This window comes from Thalassophryne amazonica, chromosome 6 (assembly GCF_902500255.1).
Source record: "Thalassophryne amazonica chromosome 6, fThaAma1.1, whole genome shotgun sequence".
NCBI classification, from domain to species: Eukaryota; Metazoa; Chordata; class Actinopteri; order Batrachoidiformes; family Batrachoididae; genus Thalassophryne; species Thalassophryne amazonica.
In genome coordinates this window covers 129,375,304-129,394,300 of record NC_047108.1, presented here as the reverse complement: position 1 = coordinate 129,394,300, position 18,997 = coordinate 129,375,304, and the positions used below count along the sequence as shown (strand labels likewise).

Genomic DNA, 18,997 nt, shown 5'->3' with positions numbered 1-18,997 from the left:
CACAAAATTTTCGAAGTTATTTCAAAATTTCAGTCACTGCATTTTTCAACTGGTTTATAACAGCTGCAGTACATGTTACTGACGGTAGGTTGTGCTCTAACATCAAATTCCCGATTAACAAGCATCAAGAACATAACAAAAATGGATTTCGCAAAGTATGACACAATTACAAAATGCGACAAAAAATAATCTCACCCAAAACGTACGCTTGTCCCCCCCCCCCCCCCCGAAATACCACAATGCAATTTGTGTCGTATGACAGATTGTTATGCTTTCATATCAAAAATGTACTGCTCACTAGACAGAAAAGTCTACCTCTGAATATATTTCACAGAGGATCGTGCGTGACTGAAGAAGTTACTGATTTGTCATTGTTCTTGAACTGACAGAGTTTGAGCAGGAAAACTATCCAATCAACACTCGGCGAGCAGCAATGCAACCAATCATATTTCTCTACGCCTCCTCAACGACCTAGACTGTCAGCCAATCAGCAGCGCTGCTTCATGCGGGGCCCAAATCCCTCTTCAACCTTCTGGGGCACCTTCAAGCAGCTCCGCGGTGCACTGGTGGTAGCGACTTTGGTCTGTAGTAAGAAGTGGAGATTATAGTTTCATACAGACACAATGTCCTTTTTGGCTGTAAGCAGACTAGCGTCTAAACTCCTCAGTTCAAAGGTGAGAACACGAGAAAAAAAAAAACGCTTCCGTGTCACTTTCTCAGTCAAAGCCGTGGTAGCTAATGCTAGCCGGTTAGCTCTTATGCTAAAGTGCATGGTACTTTGATAAATAGCCGACACAGTCTGTAATTGTGACATGTTGAGGGGAAGAGAAGGTTAAAATTGTGTGAACCGTTTTATAGAAACGGCGCGATAGAATTTCTTGAGCTGGACCGTCTGTGCCCACTTTTGGCCTGCTCACAGCCTGAGAATATGTTCCTTATTAAGCAGTGGCTAACTAACTGGCTGGACAGTGTTCACTTGGCTTTAAGCTACTAGGCTGCTCTCTTTGCTTTGGCTATTTGGCTAGATATAAACTGTCGTTGTCAACGGTTAAAGCCTTTGTGATTTGTTTTTAAACTTACCAACAACGTTGTGTTTTTTCCCGGCCTTGTTGACCTTCATGGCACTTAGTCCAGAAAACATCCTCAAACTTTGTTCTAAACTTTACATACCTGACACCAGGAGCGAGTTTTAGTTTGGATTTTGACATCTTGCGTTGTGACAAGGACAAGTGGTAGTTGCTTTATTGTGATATCCTTTTATTGTGATGGGATTGTATTTGATTTTTTACAATAGCATATATTAATCATAAAATCAATCAGTTGTGATTTGTGAGTACAAATCAGTAAGGTTTACATTGAATTTAATGCTTGGGCCATTCTGATAAAGCACTGCAAAACGTGCCTAGTAACCTGCCTATTCCACTTTCCCCTTAACTGAGACAAGTTTGACTCACATTTGGCTGATAATGAAAGACTGATGCTTTGGGCCAAAAGCAAAACCACTTTGTTTTCCCAGTTTTGCATAGTCCTATCATAGTCCCTTCAGATAACTTTTAAGGCAAGACTTGCTTCTGCATGTAGTACCACAGCTACCTCACAGTGTTTTTACTTGTGACTACAGTCAACTCAGCTGTAAACCATCTGTGTACATGCCTGTCCATAGTAGTCTCTGTGTATGCTTTTCCATGACAACTGCGCACAAAGACTGCTTAAATAATGACACCTTTGGCTGTGCTGTTGGGCACAACAGGGCTGGGCAATACGAGGTCTGTCCAAAAAGTATCAGACCTTTTTATTTTTTGCAAAAACCATATGGATTTGAATCACGTGTGATTGCATCAGCCAAGCTTGAACCTTCGTGCACATGCGTGAGTTTTTTCACGCCTGTCAGTTGCGTCATTCGCCTGTGAGCAGGCTTTGTGTGAGCAGTGGTCCACCCCTCTCGTCGGATTTTTATTGCGAATAAATGTCTGAATGATTTGGAGCTTTGCTGCATCAATTTTTTCCAGAAACTGTGAGAGACCTCCAGCTGGACACCATTCAGAAAATTTAGATGGCTTTCAGCGACGATTTTATGGGGATTACACAGATTAAGGAGTGCTCCATCCGGTTTAAAGACCCCCCACAGCGGCTGAGAGCGCGGTGCACTCCGAGCGCCGGTCGACAGGCTCAAACCCTGCTCAAACAACCAGATCATTTCCAACATGAAGGCTTTGTTGATCCGGGACGTCATCTAACTTTCACAAAAAAGGCAGAAGGCGTGGACATCAGCACTTTTTCGGCACATTCTACTGTTACAGGAGTTTTTTTCATGGAAAGAGAAGCGGAGGATTGCGCCACCATGCTGCTCATGGCGCGGGACAAAACCACCTCCGTGTTGGTCTCAAAGGACGGCTTCCGGTTGCTTTTCAGTCGTGTGAGTATCTGAGAAATTGTGCATGAGCTGGACATGCCCCAACATGTCCTGTGAGGCTTCATCACGGCGGTGCTTTGCACCATGCAGCTCTGCCGCGACACGCGGAGTTCCTCCGCACGTCTGTCTCGATGTGCCGAAAAAGTGGTGATGTCCACGTCTTCTGCAATTCCTGTGCTAGTCAGACGACATACCGGATCAAGACAGTGTCCAGTTTAGAAATGAACGGCACATTCCACTGTTACAGGAGTTTTTTTTTTTTATGGAAAGAAAAGCGGAGGGACGTGCCACAGAGCCGTTGATTACGCTGCACAAAACCAACTCCGTGTTGGTCTCACAGGATGGATTTCAGGTGGATTACAGACGGCTGTCAGTTGCTTTTCAGTCGTGTGATTATCCGAGAAATTGAGCATGAGCTGGACATGCCCCAACATGTCCTATGAGGCTTCATCACGGCGTTGCTTTGCGTCATGCGGCTCCACCGCGATGCGCGGAACTCCTCCGCACGTCTGTCTCAATGTGCCGAAAAAGTGCTAGTCAGATGACATACCGGATCAAGACAGCGTCCAGTTTAGAAATGAACGGCGTTTTTGTCATGGAAAGAGGAGCGGAACAACTCCATGCGCCGGTCGACAGGCTCAAACCCTGCCAAACAACCAGATCATTTCCAACATGAAGGCTTTGTTGATCCGGGACGTCGTCTAACTTTCACAAAAAAGGCAGAAGGCGTGGACATCAGCACTTTTTCGGCACATTCTACTGTTACAGGAGTTTTTTTTTCATGGAAAGAGAAGCGGAGGATTGCGCCACCATGCTGCTTATGGCGCGGGACAAAACCACCTCCGTGTTGGTCTCAAAGGACGGCTTTCAGGTGGTTTTCAGACGGCTTCCGGTTGCTTTTCAGTCGTGTGAGTATCTGAGAAATTGTGCATGAGCTGGACATGCCCCAACATGTCCTGTGAGGCTTCATCACGGCGGTGCTTTGCACCATGCAGCTCTGCCGCGACACGCGGAGTTCCTCCGCACGTCTGTCTCAATGTGCCGAAAAAGTGGTGATGTCCACGTCTTCTGCAATTCCTGTGCTAGTCAGACGACATACCGGATCAAGACAGCGTCCAGTTTAGAAATGAACGGCACATTCCACTGTTACAGGAGTTTTTTTTTTTTTATGGAAAGAAAAGCGGAGGGACGTGCCACAGAGCCGTTGATTACGCTGCACAAAACCACCTCCGTGTTGGCTCAAACAACCAGATCATTTTCAACGTGAAGGCTTTGTTTATCCGGGACGTCATCTAACTTTCACAAAAAAGGCAGAAGGCGTGGACATCAGCACTTTTTCGGCAACATTCTACTGTTACAGGAGTTTTTTTCATGGAAAGAGAAGCAGAGGGACACGCCACCATGCCGCTCATGGCGCGGGACAAAACCACCTCCGTGTTGGTCTCACAGGACGGCTTTCAGGTGGCTTTCAGACAGCTTCCGGTTGCTTTTCAGTCCTGTGAGTATCCAAGAAATTGTGCATGAGCTGGACATGCCCAAACATGTCCTGTGAGGCTTCATCACGGCGGTGCTTTGCGCCATGCGGTTCCGCCGCGACGCATGGAGCTTGGCTGTTCCAGAAATAACACCAGAGGATCAAGTGTATCTGGACAGAGACATATCAACAGCAGAGGTGATACAGGCGCTAAAATCCATGCAGAGTAACAAAGCACCCTGCCCGGATGAGAGTTTGAAGGGAGGGCAGCAGTAGCAGCGACAGTTTTTTTTTTTTTTTTTTTTTTTTTTTCATGTGCGCACGTGAACGAATCGTCCGTATTTATTAACTACACAGATATAGTATAATAAAACAAATGGTGACAGGTTTATAACACAGTTATGACAGAGTTGAGGGAGATGGAGAGCGAGGAACTACGAAGCCCTGGAAGTGTCATCGCAAAATGTTTTGCATGTGGAGAGAGTGTGCGCACGTTTTATGATATTGTGCGCACGTTTTAAGCATCATTTGAGTAAAACAAGGGCAGGATCTACTTAAACGTGGCCACAATTTGTAAAACGTGCACTCAATATTGTCTTGACGCATAAATGTCGGCTATTAGCCAACAAACCATGAGGCAGTGTAATGCATTCCCCCAATAGAAATGGATGTGGTCAGAGTGTATCATCATGCTTTGGGCGCACAAGGACATATAGGGCACTCCAGCTGCCCAGCATGGCATCATCTGGAGTTTACGCACATTAAAAAGGATGCTGAGGACGAAGCGTCTCCCCGTCGTGAGGATGACAGTTTAGGTCATATTATGGAGTTCATTTTGAACGAAAGGAAAACGTGCACGTTTTATTAATTCGAGGGCTCAGTTAAAGGAAAGCGTGCGCACGTTTTATTAATTCGAGGGCTCAGTTAAAGGAAAGCGTGCGCACGTTTTATTAATTCGAGGGGCTCAGTTAAAGGAAAGCGTGCGCACAAATTATCATGGCCAGAAAAATATCACTTTGACCTCTCCCGGGTTCTGTAAAGGAACCACAGCCAGCCAGGTTTTTTTTTTTTTTTTTTTTTTTTTTTCCGTGCACTGCTCAATAATAACGTGCACAAACTAGCACATGCAAGCATTATTTCGAGCCCTGGAATAGTAAGAGGTTGTGATACCCTTAGATGCTGAGAAGGCATTCGACCGTGTCGAATATCTTTTCTCTGTTTTGGAATAGTTTGCATTTGGGCCCTCTTTTCTTTCGTGGATCAAAATCCTATACAATTCCTCAACAGCTGCAGTGCAGACAAACACTACAGTTTGTGATTTCTTCCAAATTTATAGGGGTTGCAGGCAAGGTTGTAGTCTCTCCCCTTATCTCTTTGACCTGGCGATTGAGCCACTCAGAATATCTCTGAGAGCAGAGGGCAATATTAAAGGAATCACTCGGGGAGGTAAATTCCACAAGGTGTCCCTTTACACCGACAACCTTTTGCTATATATCTCACCCGGCAGAGTCTATACTGAAATTACTACATATTCTGGATGAATTTGGTCGTCTGTCAGGTTATAAATTAAATTATTCAAATTATTCCCAATTAATGATATGATGATGATATGATATAGATAACTGTTCTATTTTCCCATTCAAACTGGAAAAAAATGAGTATGTATCTAGGGATCAAAATTACTCGCTCAATAGGAGGTCTGTACAAAAATAATTTTAACACATTACTAGACAGGGTGACTCAAGATTTTAAGAAGTGGTCAGCACTGCCAATTTCTTTAGTGGGCCGAATCAAAATTGTGAAGATAACAGTGCTACCCCGATTTCTCTATCTGTTTCAGATGATTTCAGTATTTATACCAAAGATAACATTTCAACAGCTATATAGGTTAATTGCGTCATTTACTTGGAATAATTTGAACCCCAGAATGAAGAAAATATATTTAGAGGTACCTAAAGAGTCAGGTGGTCTGGACTGCCAGGCTTTATTTTCTATGCTCGTCTGCAAACATTTATTAAAATTTTTTACATTGGGTATTTACATACAAAAATAAACAGGGCCGTAGAATGGGCAGAATGGGCACTACCTCACCTCTCCGCTGCCATATAGTCATAAGATAGAAATAATAAATCCAGTGGTTAGTCACTAAAAATTTGGCTCCAGTTCAGGAGACATTTTGATTAAAAAGAGGCCAGTGGTTTTTACAGTAGCAAATAATCCCTTCTTCCCCCCATCTTTGTTGGATAATGCATTTCAACATTGACATTGAAGGGATTGACATTTTTCAGTGGCTTATTTACAAATGACACATTCTCCTCATTTGAGACACTCAAGGAAAGACCACAATTTATACAACATCATTTCTTTAGATATTTCCAAGTTTACGCAGTTTCACTAAGAAAGGTTCTCCCGTTCCTTACCTGCACACCTAAAAGCCAATTAGACAGCATCTTGAAGCTCCAGCTCTTTGAGAAGAACCGGGTTTCGTGATATACACTTTGATAAGGGGTTTAAATCGTATATCCTGGGGAGAAAACTAAAACTGCATGAAGATAGTGATTTGGGGGCGGTGCTCTCAGAGGCCGTGGAGGGACGGTCTTTCTCGGGTACACACCTCTTCATTGTGTGTACGCCACGGATTAATTCGATTTAAGGTGCTCCACCGTCTCCACTACTCGAAGGACAAACTTGCCAGAATTTTTCTCATCACAAACTCTGCCTGCCCAAGATGCGGTAACAGCCCAGCCTCAGTGGGACACATGTTTTGGGCCTGCCCCTCTCTAAACAGTTACTGGGGCAGTATTTTTGAGGTATTCTTTCATATGTGCAAAAAGACCACATTTCTGGATTTCCACACAGCCATTTTCGGCACTTCGGAACTTTGTGATTACATGCTTAGTTGGGCTCTGTGCCATGGAGTGGTGCAGAAAGGACGAGGAGACTGAGAGAGCCAGATGTGTGGCTTCACGCACCTCTTGTCTTGCTCATTTTCCCAAATATCAGGCACATGCAGCAGGTGGAACACCTGCAGGAGCGCGCTGAGGAGCATTGGAATGAAACTTTTAGCCGACTTGGCGTCACTGTCCTTCAGCATACTGCAGCATTGAAACTGAATGCAGTGCAGCAGGGTTTAGTTGTGTGCACATCAGAGAAGAACGCTGTCATGCTCTACGAGGTCTGTCCAAAAAGTATCGGACCTTTTTATTTTTTGCAAAAACCATATGGATTTGAATCACGTGATTGCATCAGCCAAGCTTGAACCTTCGTGCGCATGCGTGAGTTTTTTCACGCGTGTCGGTTGCGTGAGCAGGCTTTGTGTAAGCAGTGGTCCACCCCTCTTGTTGGATTTTTATTGCGAATAAATGTCTGAACGATTGGAGCTTTGCTGCATCAAATTTTTCTAGCAACTGTGAGAGACCACCAGGTGGACACCATTCGGAAAATTCATATGGCTTTCAGCGACGATTTTATGGGGATTACACAGATTAAGGAGTGCTCCAGCCAGTTTAAAGACCGCCCACAGCGTCTGAGAGCGCGGCGCACTCCGAGCGCCGATTGACAGGCTGAGACCCCGCTGAAACAACCAGATCATTTCCAACATGAAGGCTTTGTTGATCCGGGACGTCGTCTGACTTCCACAAAAAAAGGCAGAAGGCGTGGACATCAGCACTTTTTCGGCACATTCCATTGTTACAGGAGGTTTTTTCATGGAAAGAGAAGCGGAGGGATGCACCACGGAGCCGCTCATGGCGCGATACAAAAGCACCTCCGTGTTGGTCTCACAGGACGGCTTTCAGATGGCTCAGACGGCTTTCGGTTGCTTTTCAGTCGTGTGAATATCCAAGAAATTGTGCATGAGCTGGACATGCCAGAACATGTCCTGTGAGGCTTCATCACGGCGTTGCTTTGCGCCATGCGGAAACGTCCCAACGCGCGGAATTCCTCCGCACGTCTGTCTCAATGTGCCGAAAAAGTGCTGATGTCCACTTCTTCCGCAATTTCTGTGCTAGTCAGACGACATACCAGATCAACACAGCGTCCAGTTTAGTTTTCATGCTTCAACACGGTACTGTGCGCCGCTTCACATCTCCCTGTTGTTCTTCTGGAGCTATAAATACTGCAAGATCTTTGCTTCACTTTATCATAGTGGACTCATTATATGAGGACTGTTTCACTGTGTCGTATCGTTTCATAAGCTCTCTCTCTCTCTCTCTCTTGTGACTCTTTAAAATAAACGCGCACTTGCTGCATGTCAGTGCGCTCATCAAACGCCCTGATCAGTCAGTCTAATCAAAGCTGAAAAGAGCTGTGACTCTAAAATAAACGCGCACTCGCTGCATAAAAAAAAAAAAAATAATGTTAAGACTGTTTTTAAGCCGCACCACACCATGCAGTAGAGAACAGAGCGCACTTCCACAAAGGCAGAAAATAGCACTGAAACTTGTGCGGCATGGCACACGTGACTGTGTGCACACATTAAAATGCAAAACACACGCAGCTGCAAGTATGAACGAACACTGTTAAAGGCTGAGTACGTGCGTATTTTGGGCGTATTTAAATGAAACACAACGCTGCAATGAGCAGCTCTATGAATACGCCAATGTGAAAGCCCCTTTAAGTAGAATAGAATGCTTTTTATTGTCATTATACACAAGGTACAACGAAATTAAAAGACAACTCCTGTAGTGCAAAGGTGTAAAAGTAAATATAAAAGACAAATAAGAATATATACATGTATTTACAAAGGAGCCAGTTGGTTAGGGTTCTATATAAATAGAAGTCTGCACTGTTCATTGCATTCACCTTTCTAAAAAATAAATGCAATGAACAGTGCAGACTGAAGGCTAATGTGCATTCAATACCCGTATTGCACTTGGGTAGAACATCTTGCTGAGTCTGGATGTGCGGGCCTTGATGGACTGGTACCTCTTTCCTGAGGGCAGCAGTGACAACAGGCTGTGCCTGGGGTGTGAACCATCAAAGCTGATGCTTCTGGCTCTGCGCAGACATCTGGTGTTATAGATGTCTGACAGAGAGGACAGCTGTGCTCCTATGATGTTCTGTGCTGACTTCCTGGCTCTCTCCAGAGCCTTCTTGTCAGCCTGAGAGCCGCTCCTGTACCACCCCAAGATGTTGTTGGTGAGTACGCTCTCTACAGAACACCTATAGAAGGACAGCAGCAGTTCCTGTGACAGGTTGACCTTCCTCAGTGACCTTAAAAAGTACAGACGCTGCTGTGCCTTTTTCACAAGGGCACTGGTGTTGGTGCCCCATGTAAGGTCCTGAGAATGTATGTTCCAGGAACTTGAAGTCACTGACCCTCTCTACAGTGTCTCCCTGAATGAGAGGGGGGGGGTCTCCTCCCTCTTCTGCCTAAAATCTAGCACCAACTCCTTTGTCTTTGAGGAGTTAAGTGCCAGGTTATTTAGGGAGCACCAAGTAGTGAGGTTCAGGACCTCCTCTCTGTAGGCCGTCCTCATCGTTGTTGTGAATCAGCCCAACCACAGTAGTGTCATCTGCAAATTGACAAAGATGTTGCTTTGTCAACTTTGCAGATGACAGGTTAGAATGTCAGGAATGTGCCCAAGAATGATGCAGATATGACATTGGTAACGCATCTGCCTATGTGTAAATGCAGCATTAGAAAGTAATTACCATTTTCATATTGAAGTTTATGCCAGAAACAGAGTCCGCATGGACATAAGATTCTTTCCTGCTTAACTTACACTGAGATCCCATTTCATTTCTTTATGATCATCAAAAAGTAATGTCGAACACAGTTGAACCTTTGGGAAATAGTGTCCCTGTGTCATCCATAGCCTACCACATCTGGTAAGAGATTAGAACGTACACACGTGACTTTGAAACAAAAAATAGTCATAGAGTTGAGTTTCTTTGTGGGATGAACTGCATTTATGCTGTCCTCTGTCCCTTTCAGTAGATCTTTTTTCTTCTCTGTGTGCTTTTACTCTGACTTTCTGAACTTGTGGTTACTTTACATTTGACTGTGGCAGTTTTGGTTTCTGCTTTCTTCACTCTTGCCTTGGCTGGACGTTCTTCCTTATGGCCTAGTTCAAAAATAATGAAGCCTAACTGCTGATTTGCATTGTCTCTTTGACAGGTTCTGAAATTTCATGGAAAAATCTCCGCACGGTTTCCAGAGATATGCATGAAATTTACCCCCAAAATAGCACTTTTTTCATCAATTTTGTGTGACATTGATATTTAGCATTATCATTTAAAGTTGAATGTTAAAGAAATAACTTTGAATTTTGTCAGTTTGTTAGTTTGTGCTTCATACTAACACACAGTAATACATTTTTGTAAAGGTAGAAATGTCATTTCCTAGAAAAAACATCATCTTTCTAAAGCAAGGTAAAACTGTCGCAAGCGTAACGCTGAGAATAAGTCCTTGATTTATTTGTGTCAAAACCTTAGCTATACGAGGTCTGTTAGAAAAGTATCGGACCTTTTTATTTTTTGAAAAAACCGGATGGATTTGAATCATGTGCGCTTGCATCAGCCAACCTTGAACCTTCGTGCACATGCGTGAGTTTTTTCACAGCCTGTCCGATTGCGTCATTTGCTTGTAAGCAGCCTTTGTGTGAGGACGTGTGTTGTGATCTCGGCGGATTTTCATTGCAAGGAAAAAGACGAAACGACTGGAGCAGCGCCGCATCAAATTTTGCCAGAAACTGGGCGACAGCCAGGTGGAAACCATTCGGATGATTCAGACGGCTTTCGATGACTTTCAATCGTGTGAGTATCCGAGAAATTGTGGAAGAGGTGGGCATGTCCAGCATGTCCTGTGAGACTTCAACACGGGGCGCTTTGCTCCGCCGTCAGCAGCTTCGTGCCAAAGGCTTCGGCACGAATTTCACCGCAACTCTTTTCATGGCCAAATCTGTCACAATGGAATGTGTCAAAAAAGTGCTGATGTCCACCTCTTCCGCAATTTCTCGGATAGTCACACGACGGTCCCACATCACCACAGCGTTCACTTTGGAAATGATCTGGTCATTTCAGCATGTTGATGGCCAACTAGAGTGCGGCTTGCTCTCCACTGTTGTGCGGACGTCTTTAAACCGGTTGTACTGCTCCTTAATCTGTGTGATGCCCATAGGATCGTCACCGAAAGCCGTGTGAATCATCCGAATGGTTTCTACCTGGCTGTCGCCCAGTTTCTGGCAAAATGTGATGCGGCACTGCTCCAGTCGTTCCGTCTTTTTCCTTGCAATGAAAATCCGCCAAGCGCACAACACGTCCTCACACAAAGGCTGCTTACCAGCAAATGACGCAATCGACAGGCGTGAAAAAATTCACGCGTGCGCGACGAAGGTTCAAGGTTGCTGATGCAAGCACACGTGATTCAAATCCATCAGGTTTTTGCAGAAAATAAAAAGGTCGGATACTTTCTAACAGACCTCGTATCTCCAACTCTGCTTCAATAGAATAATTATTTTACTTGTTCAATAATACCAGACTAATAGACAGAATTTTCTTTGTTTCAGGCTTCTGCAGACTAAATGGATGGATGGATAAGATTTATTGTCATTGTCATTACAAGTGCACAACAATGAGATTACGTCCACACTCACGTTTCCACAGGCAAAATACAGCAATTAATCCACAATTATTGTTTACCGTAATAATGGCACACATCAGAATTAAGACAACGCATATACATTTGACATTGTTTATGTGCACTAAACTGAAACAGTCTGTCAAATTGAGGCGATGTGAGTGTGTGGTAGCCGCTGCAACAGGAGTCGCGCCGCCACTACCTTGGGGGGAACGGGGACTGCCGCAGCTAAAACTGTGCAGCCCCCTGAGGGGAGAAGGGTGGCGTGAGTGGTGGCCGGGATGGGGAGGCAGCCAATATATCTAAGGCCGTAGAGATTCTTCTGGAGGATAAACAATGGGCATTTTATCCTTCAGAGACTGATAAGCCTGCCGTGTTTGTGGATGAGTAGTGAAAAACACTTTTCCAACTTCACATGAACAAACCAGATCCCAATTATGAAAATTCCCCAGCCTCTGAAATCTTCACCATCTCCTGCAAGACGCGCATTTGCTCCGAGATGTTATCCAATTTGCATCTGAGTTCAAGGGTTAATGCAGTCTTGAGAATGCATCGCCTTGCCCAACTCATTAATCATGACGGACAAGCGAGGAGTCGTGGTTTTGGCGGCAGCCGTCTTGCCAATCTTCTGGTAGGTCAGGGCAGCACATAAGCCAATAAGTACCAGCCCTCCTATTGTGAATCCGAATATGAATATTAATTAGCAAGGGTGGTGGCCAAGTGGTTAATGCGCTTGGTTTCAGTGCAGAAGGTTCCAGGTTCAAATCCCACCCCTGCCACATTTCTCCATGTAATGTGGAGTTGCGTCAGGAAGGGCATCCGGCGAAAAACCTGTGCCAATTCAACATGCAGCATCATCCACCTTGGATTTGCTGTGGTGACCCCGAGTGCAAACAAGGGAGCAGCCGAAGGGACTTACTTCTGTTTTTAATTATGTATTTTAAATTTTTTATTCATTTTTTAACTATTTATTTAAATTTTATGTTGAATTGTTTCGTGTGAGGCGCCTTGAGGTGGCTTTTGCTGTGATTTCGTGCATTATAAGCTAATTAAATTGAAATCTAAATTGGTCTAAAAGCAACTGAAGAAATGCATCTTTAAGTTTTAGGTCTATCGTATGCAACTGCATAAAGATTTTTAGACTTTTCTAACTTTATTTGGGGTTTTTTGTGCATCATCACGTAGCATTCTAAAATATTAGCCAGAAGGTTGGAGCTAGTTAGCTGCCCAGGAGAATTTCCCCAGCAATTTCAGCAATTATACAGTTGGACAGAGTATGCTGGTAGCTTTCCATTGATGTATATAGATAGTTGTTGTAGCACAAAAAATGAAGCTTGCACTACCATTTTAAAGAAAGTAAACCAGGAACTTCCAAAAAAGGACCACCTAGTGAAATGCACCCAGTTCTGATTTTTAATTTTCTACTTTTAATATCTTAGGATTAAAAAAAAAATGTCCCTTGTCAGATTTTAAAAAATGTCCCTTGTCAGATTTTCCTAACAAGCAATTATGTAACTTTTAGAACAAACGCCAAAACCCTGTCACCTATTGTGTAGTTTGGGAAACACCCTGGGTTATCTGATATGGTTAGAAAATATGTGACTGTACACAATGTAATGTTACATATGTAAAAACTGCAGATGTGTACAGCAATCAATCAATTTTATTTATATAGCGCCAAATCACAATAAACAGTTGCCCCAAGGCGCTTTATATTGTAAGGCAAGGCCATACAATAATTACGTAAAAACACCAACGGTCAAAACGACACCCTGTGAGCAAGCACTTGGCGACAGTGGGAAGGAAAAACTCCCTTTAACAGGAAGAAACCTCCAGCAGAACCAGGCTCAGGGAGGGGCAGTCTTCTGCTGGGACTGGTTGGGGCTGAGGGAGAGAATCGGGGAAAAAGACATGCTGTGGAAGAGAGCAGAGATCAATCACTAATGATTAAATGCAGAGTGGTGCATACAGAGCAAAAAGAGAAAGAAACACTCAGTGCATCATGGGAACCTCCCAGCAGTCTAAGTCTATAGCAGCATAACTAAGGGATGGTTCAGGGTCACCTGATCCAGCCCTAACTATAAGCTTTAGCAAAAAGGAAAGTCTTAAGCCTAATCTTAAAAGTAGAGAGGGTGTCTGTCTCCCTGATCTGAATTGGGAGCTGGTTCCACAGGAGAGGAGCCTGAAGCTGAAGGCTCTGCCTCCCATTCTACTCTTACAAACCCTAGGAACTACAAGTAAGCCTGCAGTCTGAGAGCGAAGCGCTCTATTGGGGTGATATGGTACTATGAGGTCCCTAAGATGAGATGGGACCTGATTATTCAAAACCTTATAAGTAAGAACAGAATTTTAAATTCTATTCTAGAATTAACAGGAAGCCAATGAAGAGAGGCCAATATGGGTGAGATATGCTCTTTCCTTCTATTCCCCGTTAGTACTCTAGCTGCAGCATTTTGAATTAACTGAAGGCTTTCAGGGAACTTTTAGGACAACCTGATAATGAATTACAATAGTCCAGCCTAGAGGAAATAAATGCATGAATTAGTTTTTCAGCATCACTCTGAGACAAGACCTTTCTAATTTTAGAGATATTGCGTAAATGCAAAAAAAACAAAAAAAACAGTCCTACATATTTGTTTAATATGCGTTTTGAATGACATATCCTGATCAAAAATGACTCCAAGATTTCTCACAGTATTACTAGAGGTCAGGGTAATGCCATCCAGAGTAAGGATCTGGTTAGACACCATGTTTCTAAGATTTGTGGGGCCAAGTACAATAACTTCAGTTTTATCTGAGTTTAAAAGCAGGAAATTAGAGGTCATCCATGTCTTTATGTCTGTAAGACAATCCTGCAGTTTAGCTAATTGGTGTGTGTCCTCTGGCTTCATGGATAGATAAAGCTGGGTATCATCTGCGTAACAATGAAAATTTAAGCAATGTCGTCTAATAATACTGCCTAAGGAAAGCATGTATAAAGTGAATAAAATTGGTCCTAGCACAGAACCTTGTGGAACTCCATAATTAACCTTAGTCTGTGAAGAAGATTCCCCATTTACATGAACAAATTGTAATCTATTAGATAAATATGATTCAAACCACCGCAGTGCAGTGCCTTTAATACCTATGGCATGCTCTAATCTCTGTAATAAAATGTTATGGTCAACAGTATCAAAAGCAGCACTGAGGTCTAACAGAACAAGCACAGAGATGAGTCCACTGTCTGAGGCCATAAGAAGATCATTTGTAACCTTCACTAATGCTGTTTCTGTACTATGATGAATTCTAAAACCTGAATGAAACTCTTCAAATAGACCATTCCTCTGCAGATGATCAGTTAGCTGTTTTACAACTACCCTTTCAAGAATTTTTGAGAGAAAAGGAAGGTTGGAGATTGGCTTATAATTAGCTAAGATAGCTGGGTCAAGTGATGGCTTTTTAAGTAATGGTTTAATTCCTGCCACCTTAAAAGCCTGTGGTACATAGCCAACTAATAAAGATAGATTGATCATATTTAAGATCGAAGCATTAAATAATGGTAGGGCTTCCTTGAGCAGCCTGGTAGGAATGGGGTCTAATAGACATGTTGATGGTTTGGAGGAAGTAACTAATGAAAATAACTCAGACAGAACAATCGGAGAGAAAGAGTCTAACCAAATACCGGCATCACTGAAAGCAGCCAAAGATAACGATATGTCTTTGGGATGGTTATGAGTAATTTTTTCTCTAATAGTTTTTATTAGCAAAGAAAGTCATGAAGTCATTACTAGTTAAAGTTAAAGGAATACTCTGCTCAATAGAGCTCTGACTCTTTGTCAGCCTGGCTACAGTACTGAAAAGAAACCTGGGGTTGTTCTTATTTTCTTCAATTAGTGATGAGTAGTAAGATGTCCTTGCTTTACGGAGGGCTTTTTTATAGAGCAACAGACCCTTTTTCCAAGCTAAGTGAAGATCTTCTAAATTAGTGAGACGCCATTTCCTCTCCAACTTACAGGTTATCTGCTTTAAGCTGCGAGTTTGTGAGTTATACCACGGAGTCAGGCACTTCTGATTTAAAGCTCTCTTTTTCAGAGGAGCTACAGCATCCAAAGTTGTCTTCAATGAGGATGTAAAACTATTGACGAGATACTCTATCTCACTTACAGAGTTTAGGTAGCTACTCTGCACTGTGTTGGTATATGGCATTAGAGAACATAAAGAAGGAATTATCTCCTTAAACCTAGTTACAGCGCTTTCTGAAAGACTTCTAGTGTAATGAAACTTATTCCCCACTGCTGGGTAGTCCATCAGAGTAAATGTTATTAAGAAATGATCAGACAGAAGGGAGTTTTCAGGGAATACTGTTAAGTCTTCAATTTCCATACCATAAGTCAGAACAAGATCTAAGATATGATGCATGAATGATGCAGTCTGATAATGTTAGAATAAAAGTCAATAAAACCACATATTTAAAATCAGAAAATCATTAAAAACTTTAAGAATAAAATTACTCACCATTATTTACTGTGGGGAGCTGAGATAAGAAAAAGTCCTAAGTTTAGTGTTACAAATCTTAATATAACTTGCCTGATTAATTTTAGCAGGTAGATTGTTGCACAGCATCAGCAGTACCGTTAAGAAATCGGTATCGGTAACCGGTTCTCTATACCCATCCCTACACACCAGCCACCTGAATTTGTCTTGACAGATTTCTCAGAGCAGTGGCAAAACAATAAGGCCAATAATTTCTTTGAAAAATGAGTTTTGTCTGTTTCTGAAACTTGAATTGAAGGTATTTGGTTTTGATGCCCAGCATTGTGAACACGCTCTTATATCAATCATTCAGAAATACAAACAGTGTGGTACTTTATGGTAAATCTGTGTCAGGTAGGCAGTTCTCAAAAACGAAATGTCCATGCTGGAAGAAGACAAGTTATCGAAGCCACCAAGACACAACTCTGGAAGATTTTTTTTTGGCTTCTGTGGGTGTGAGTGGAGAAACTGGGAATAGTGCAATATTTTTATTTTTATCCTCATTTTACATCCAGTCCCAACTTTTTCTGATTTGTGGTTGTTTCTGTTCCATTTCTGAAATTAAAGAACTGCTATAAAGAAAAGTGTTAACATTTTGTTTGTGTTTTTTCAAACTTTGTAGAACAAATGCAAACACCAAATTTATTAATTTATATATAGTGCCAATTCACGATGAGATTGTCTCAAGGCGCTTCACACAACATTATAAAAACAGAAAAAAAACAGAATTAAAAATTTAAAAAGACAAAACCATAAAAGAATACAGGAATAAAAAACACATAACACTAATGATAAAACAAGCAAAACAAATGAGTCTTTAAATGTGATTTAAAAGTCTCCACAGTATGTCGTATGTGTGCCGGGAGATTGTTCCACAGAGCTGGGGCACGGTAGGAGAAAGCTGTGTGACCGGCAGACTTTTTATTCACCCTGGGAACACATAAAAGTCCTGCACCCTGAGAACGCAGGGCCCAAGCTGGTGCATAGGGCCTTACCAGGTCAGCCAGATGGGGAGGAGCAAGTCCATGATCAATCTTATAAACTAATAACAGAACCTTAAAATCCGATCTTGCAGCGACTGGAAGCCAGTGCAGAGATACCAAAACGGGCGTAATGTGGTCAAACTTTCTGCTTTGTGTCAAAAGCCTGGCAGCAGCATTTTGAATGGTAAATGGACTGCATTTATATAGCGCTTTTCCATCTGCATCAGACGTTCAAAGCACTTTACAATTATGCCTCACATTCACCCCGATGTCAGGGTGCTGCCATACAAGGCGCTCACTACACACCGGGAGTAATAGGGGATTAAAGGCCTTGCCCAAGGGCCCTTAGTGATTTTCCAGTGAGGTGGGGATTTGAACCCATGATCTTCTGGAGTCAAGCCCAGCACCTTAACCACTAGACCATCACCTCCCATTTTGAACCAGTTGAAGATCCCTAATCCTGGACTGCGGTAAACCAGAAAATAGAGCATTACAATTGTCCAATCTAGAAGATGCATGAATCAAAGTCTCAGCATCAGCCATAGACAGGATGGGACGATTCTTCGCTTTATTTCTCAAATGGAAGAAAGCAGTCCTAGTAATGTCTCTAATGTGGAGGTCGAAGGACAACATAGGATCAAAAATTACCCCAAGGTTCCTCACTTTATCCGTATGATGTATAACACACAAACCTAAGCTGAGTGCTAGCTGATCAAATTGATGCCGATACGTCGCTAGAACCAAGAACCATCACTTCAGTCTTATCAGAATTTAAAAGTAGGAGTTACTAGACATCCAGCTTCTCACTGATGCAAGGCATCTTCCAAAGATTTTATGTGAATGAATTACCAGCAGTTATCAGCATGTACGAGGTCTGTTAGAAAAAGTATCCGACCTTTTTATTTATTTATTTATTTTTTTCAAAAACCGATGGATTTGAATCACGTGTGCTTGCATGAGCCAACCTTGAACCTTCGTGTTGAAGTCTCACAGGATATGCTGGGGACATGCCCAGCTCTTACACCATTCGGAAGATTCAGACGGCTTTCGGTGGCTTTTCAGTCAAGTGACTATCCGAGAAATTGTGGACGAGGTGGGCATGTCACATGTCCTGTGAGACTTCAACACTTAGGCGCTTTGCTGTGCCAACATCTTCGTGCCGATGAATTTCGCTGCAAACTCTTTTCATGGCAAATCTTCTGTCACAGTGGAATGTGCCAAAAAAGTGCTGATGTCCACCTCTTCCACAATTTCTCGACAGTCACACGACGGTCCCAACATCACCACAGCGTTCACTTTGGAAATGATCTGGTCATTTCAGCATGTTGATTGCCGACCGCAGCGTGGCACGCTCTCCACCGTTGTGCGGACGTCTTTAAACCGGTTGTACCGCTCCTTAATCTGTGTGATGCCCAGAGGATCGTCAACCGAAAGCCGTCTGAATAATCCGAATGGTTCCACCTGGCTGTCGGCCCAGTTTCTGGCAAAATTTGATGCAGTCGCGCTGCTCCAGTTGATCCGCCATTTCCTTGCAAAGAAAAAACGACGAGAGACTCCACCCATCCTCACACAAAGGCGCTTACAAGCAAATGACGCAACCGACAGGCGTGAAAAAATTCACGCATGCGCACGAAGGTTCAAGGTTGCTCATGCAAGCACACGTGATTCAAATCCATCAGGTTTTTGAAAAAAATAAAAAGGTTGGATACATTTCTATCAGACCTCGTACAATTGGGTGTCATCAGCATAGCAATGAAAGGCAAAACTCTGCAGTATATTCCCAAGGGGTGCTACATAAAGGGGAAAAAAGCAGGGGGCCTAAAACGGATCCCTGCAGAACCCTAAACTTCATATCCCTAAGATCAGAAGATGTGCCATTGCACAACACACAGTAAGAACAACTGGACAGGTATGACGTCAGCCATGCAAGGGCAGTTCCCGTAATCCTAAACTGATTCTCCAGCGTATTGAGTAAAATATGATTATCCACAGTATCAAATGCAGCACTAAGATCCAACATTGGGGCATTGGTG

General features: G+C 42.9%; 1 protein-coding gene across 1 annotated transcript in view; it reads left to right on the top strand.

The window, feature by feature from the left end:
- The first annotated feature begins 503 nt into the window (after positions 1-503).
- cs (citrate synthase) overlaps positions 504-18,997 on the top strand; it is a 59,649-nt gene continuing 41,155 nt past the window's right edge. Inside the window, exon 1 of the mRNA XM_034173451.1 lies at positions 504-674. Coding sequence (XP_034029342.1) covers positions 624-674 — 51 coding nt within the window. The 5' untranslated portion in view covers positions 504-623. The remainder of the gene's footprint in view (positions 675-18,997) is intronic.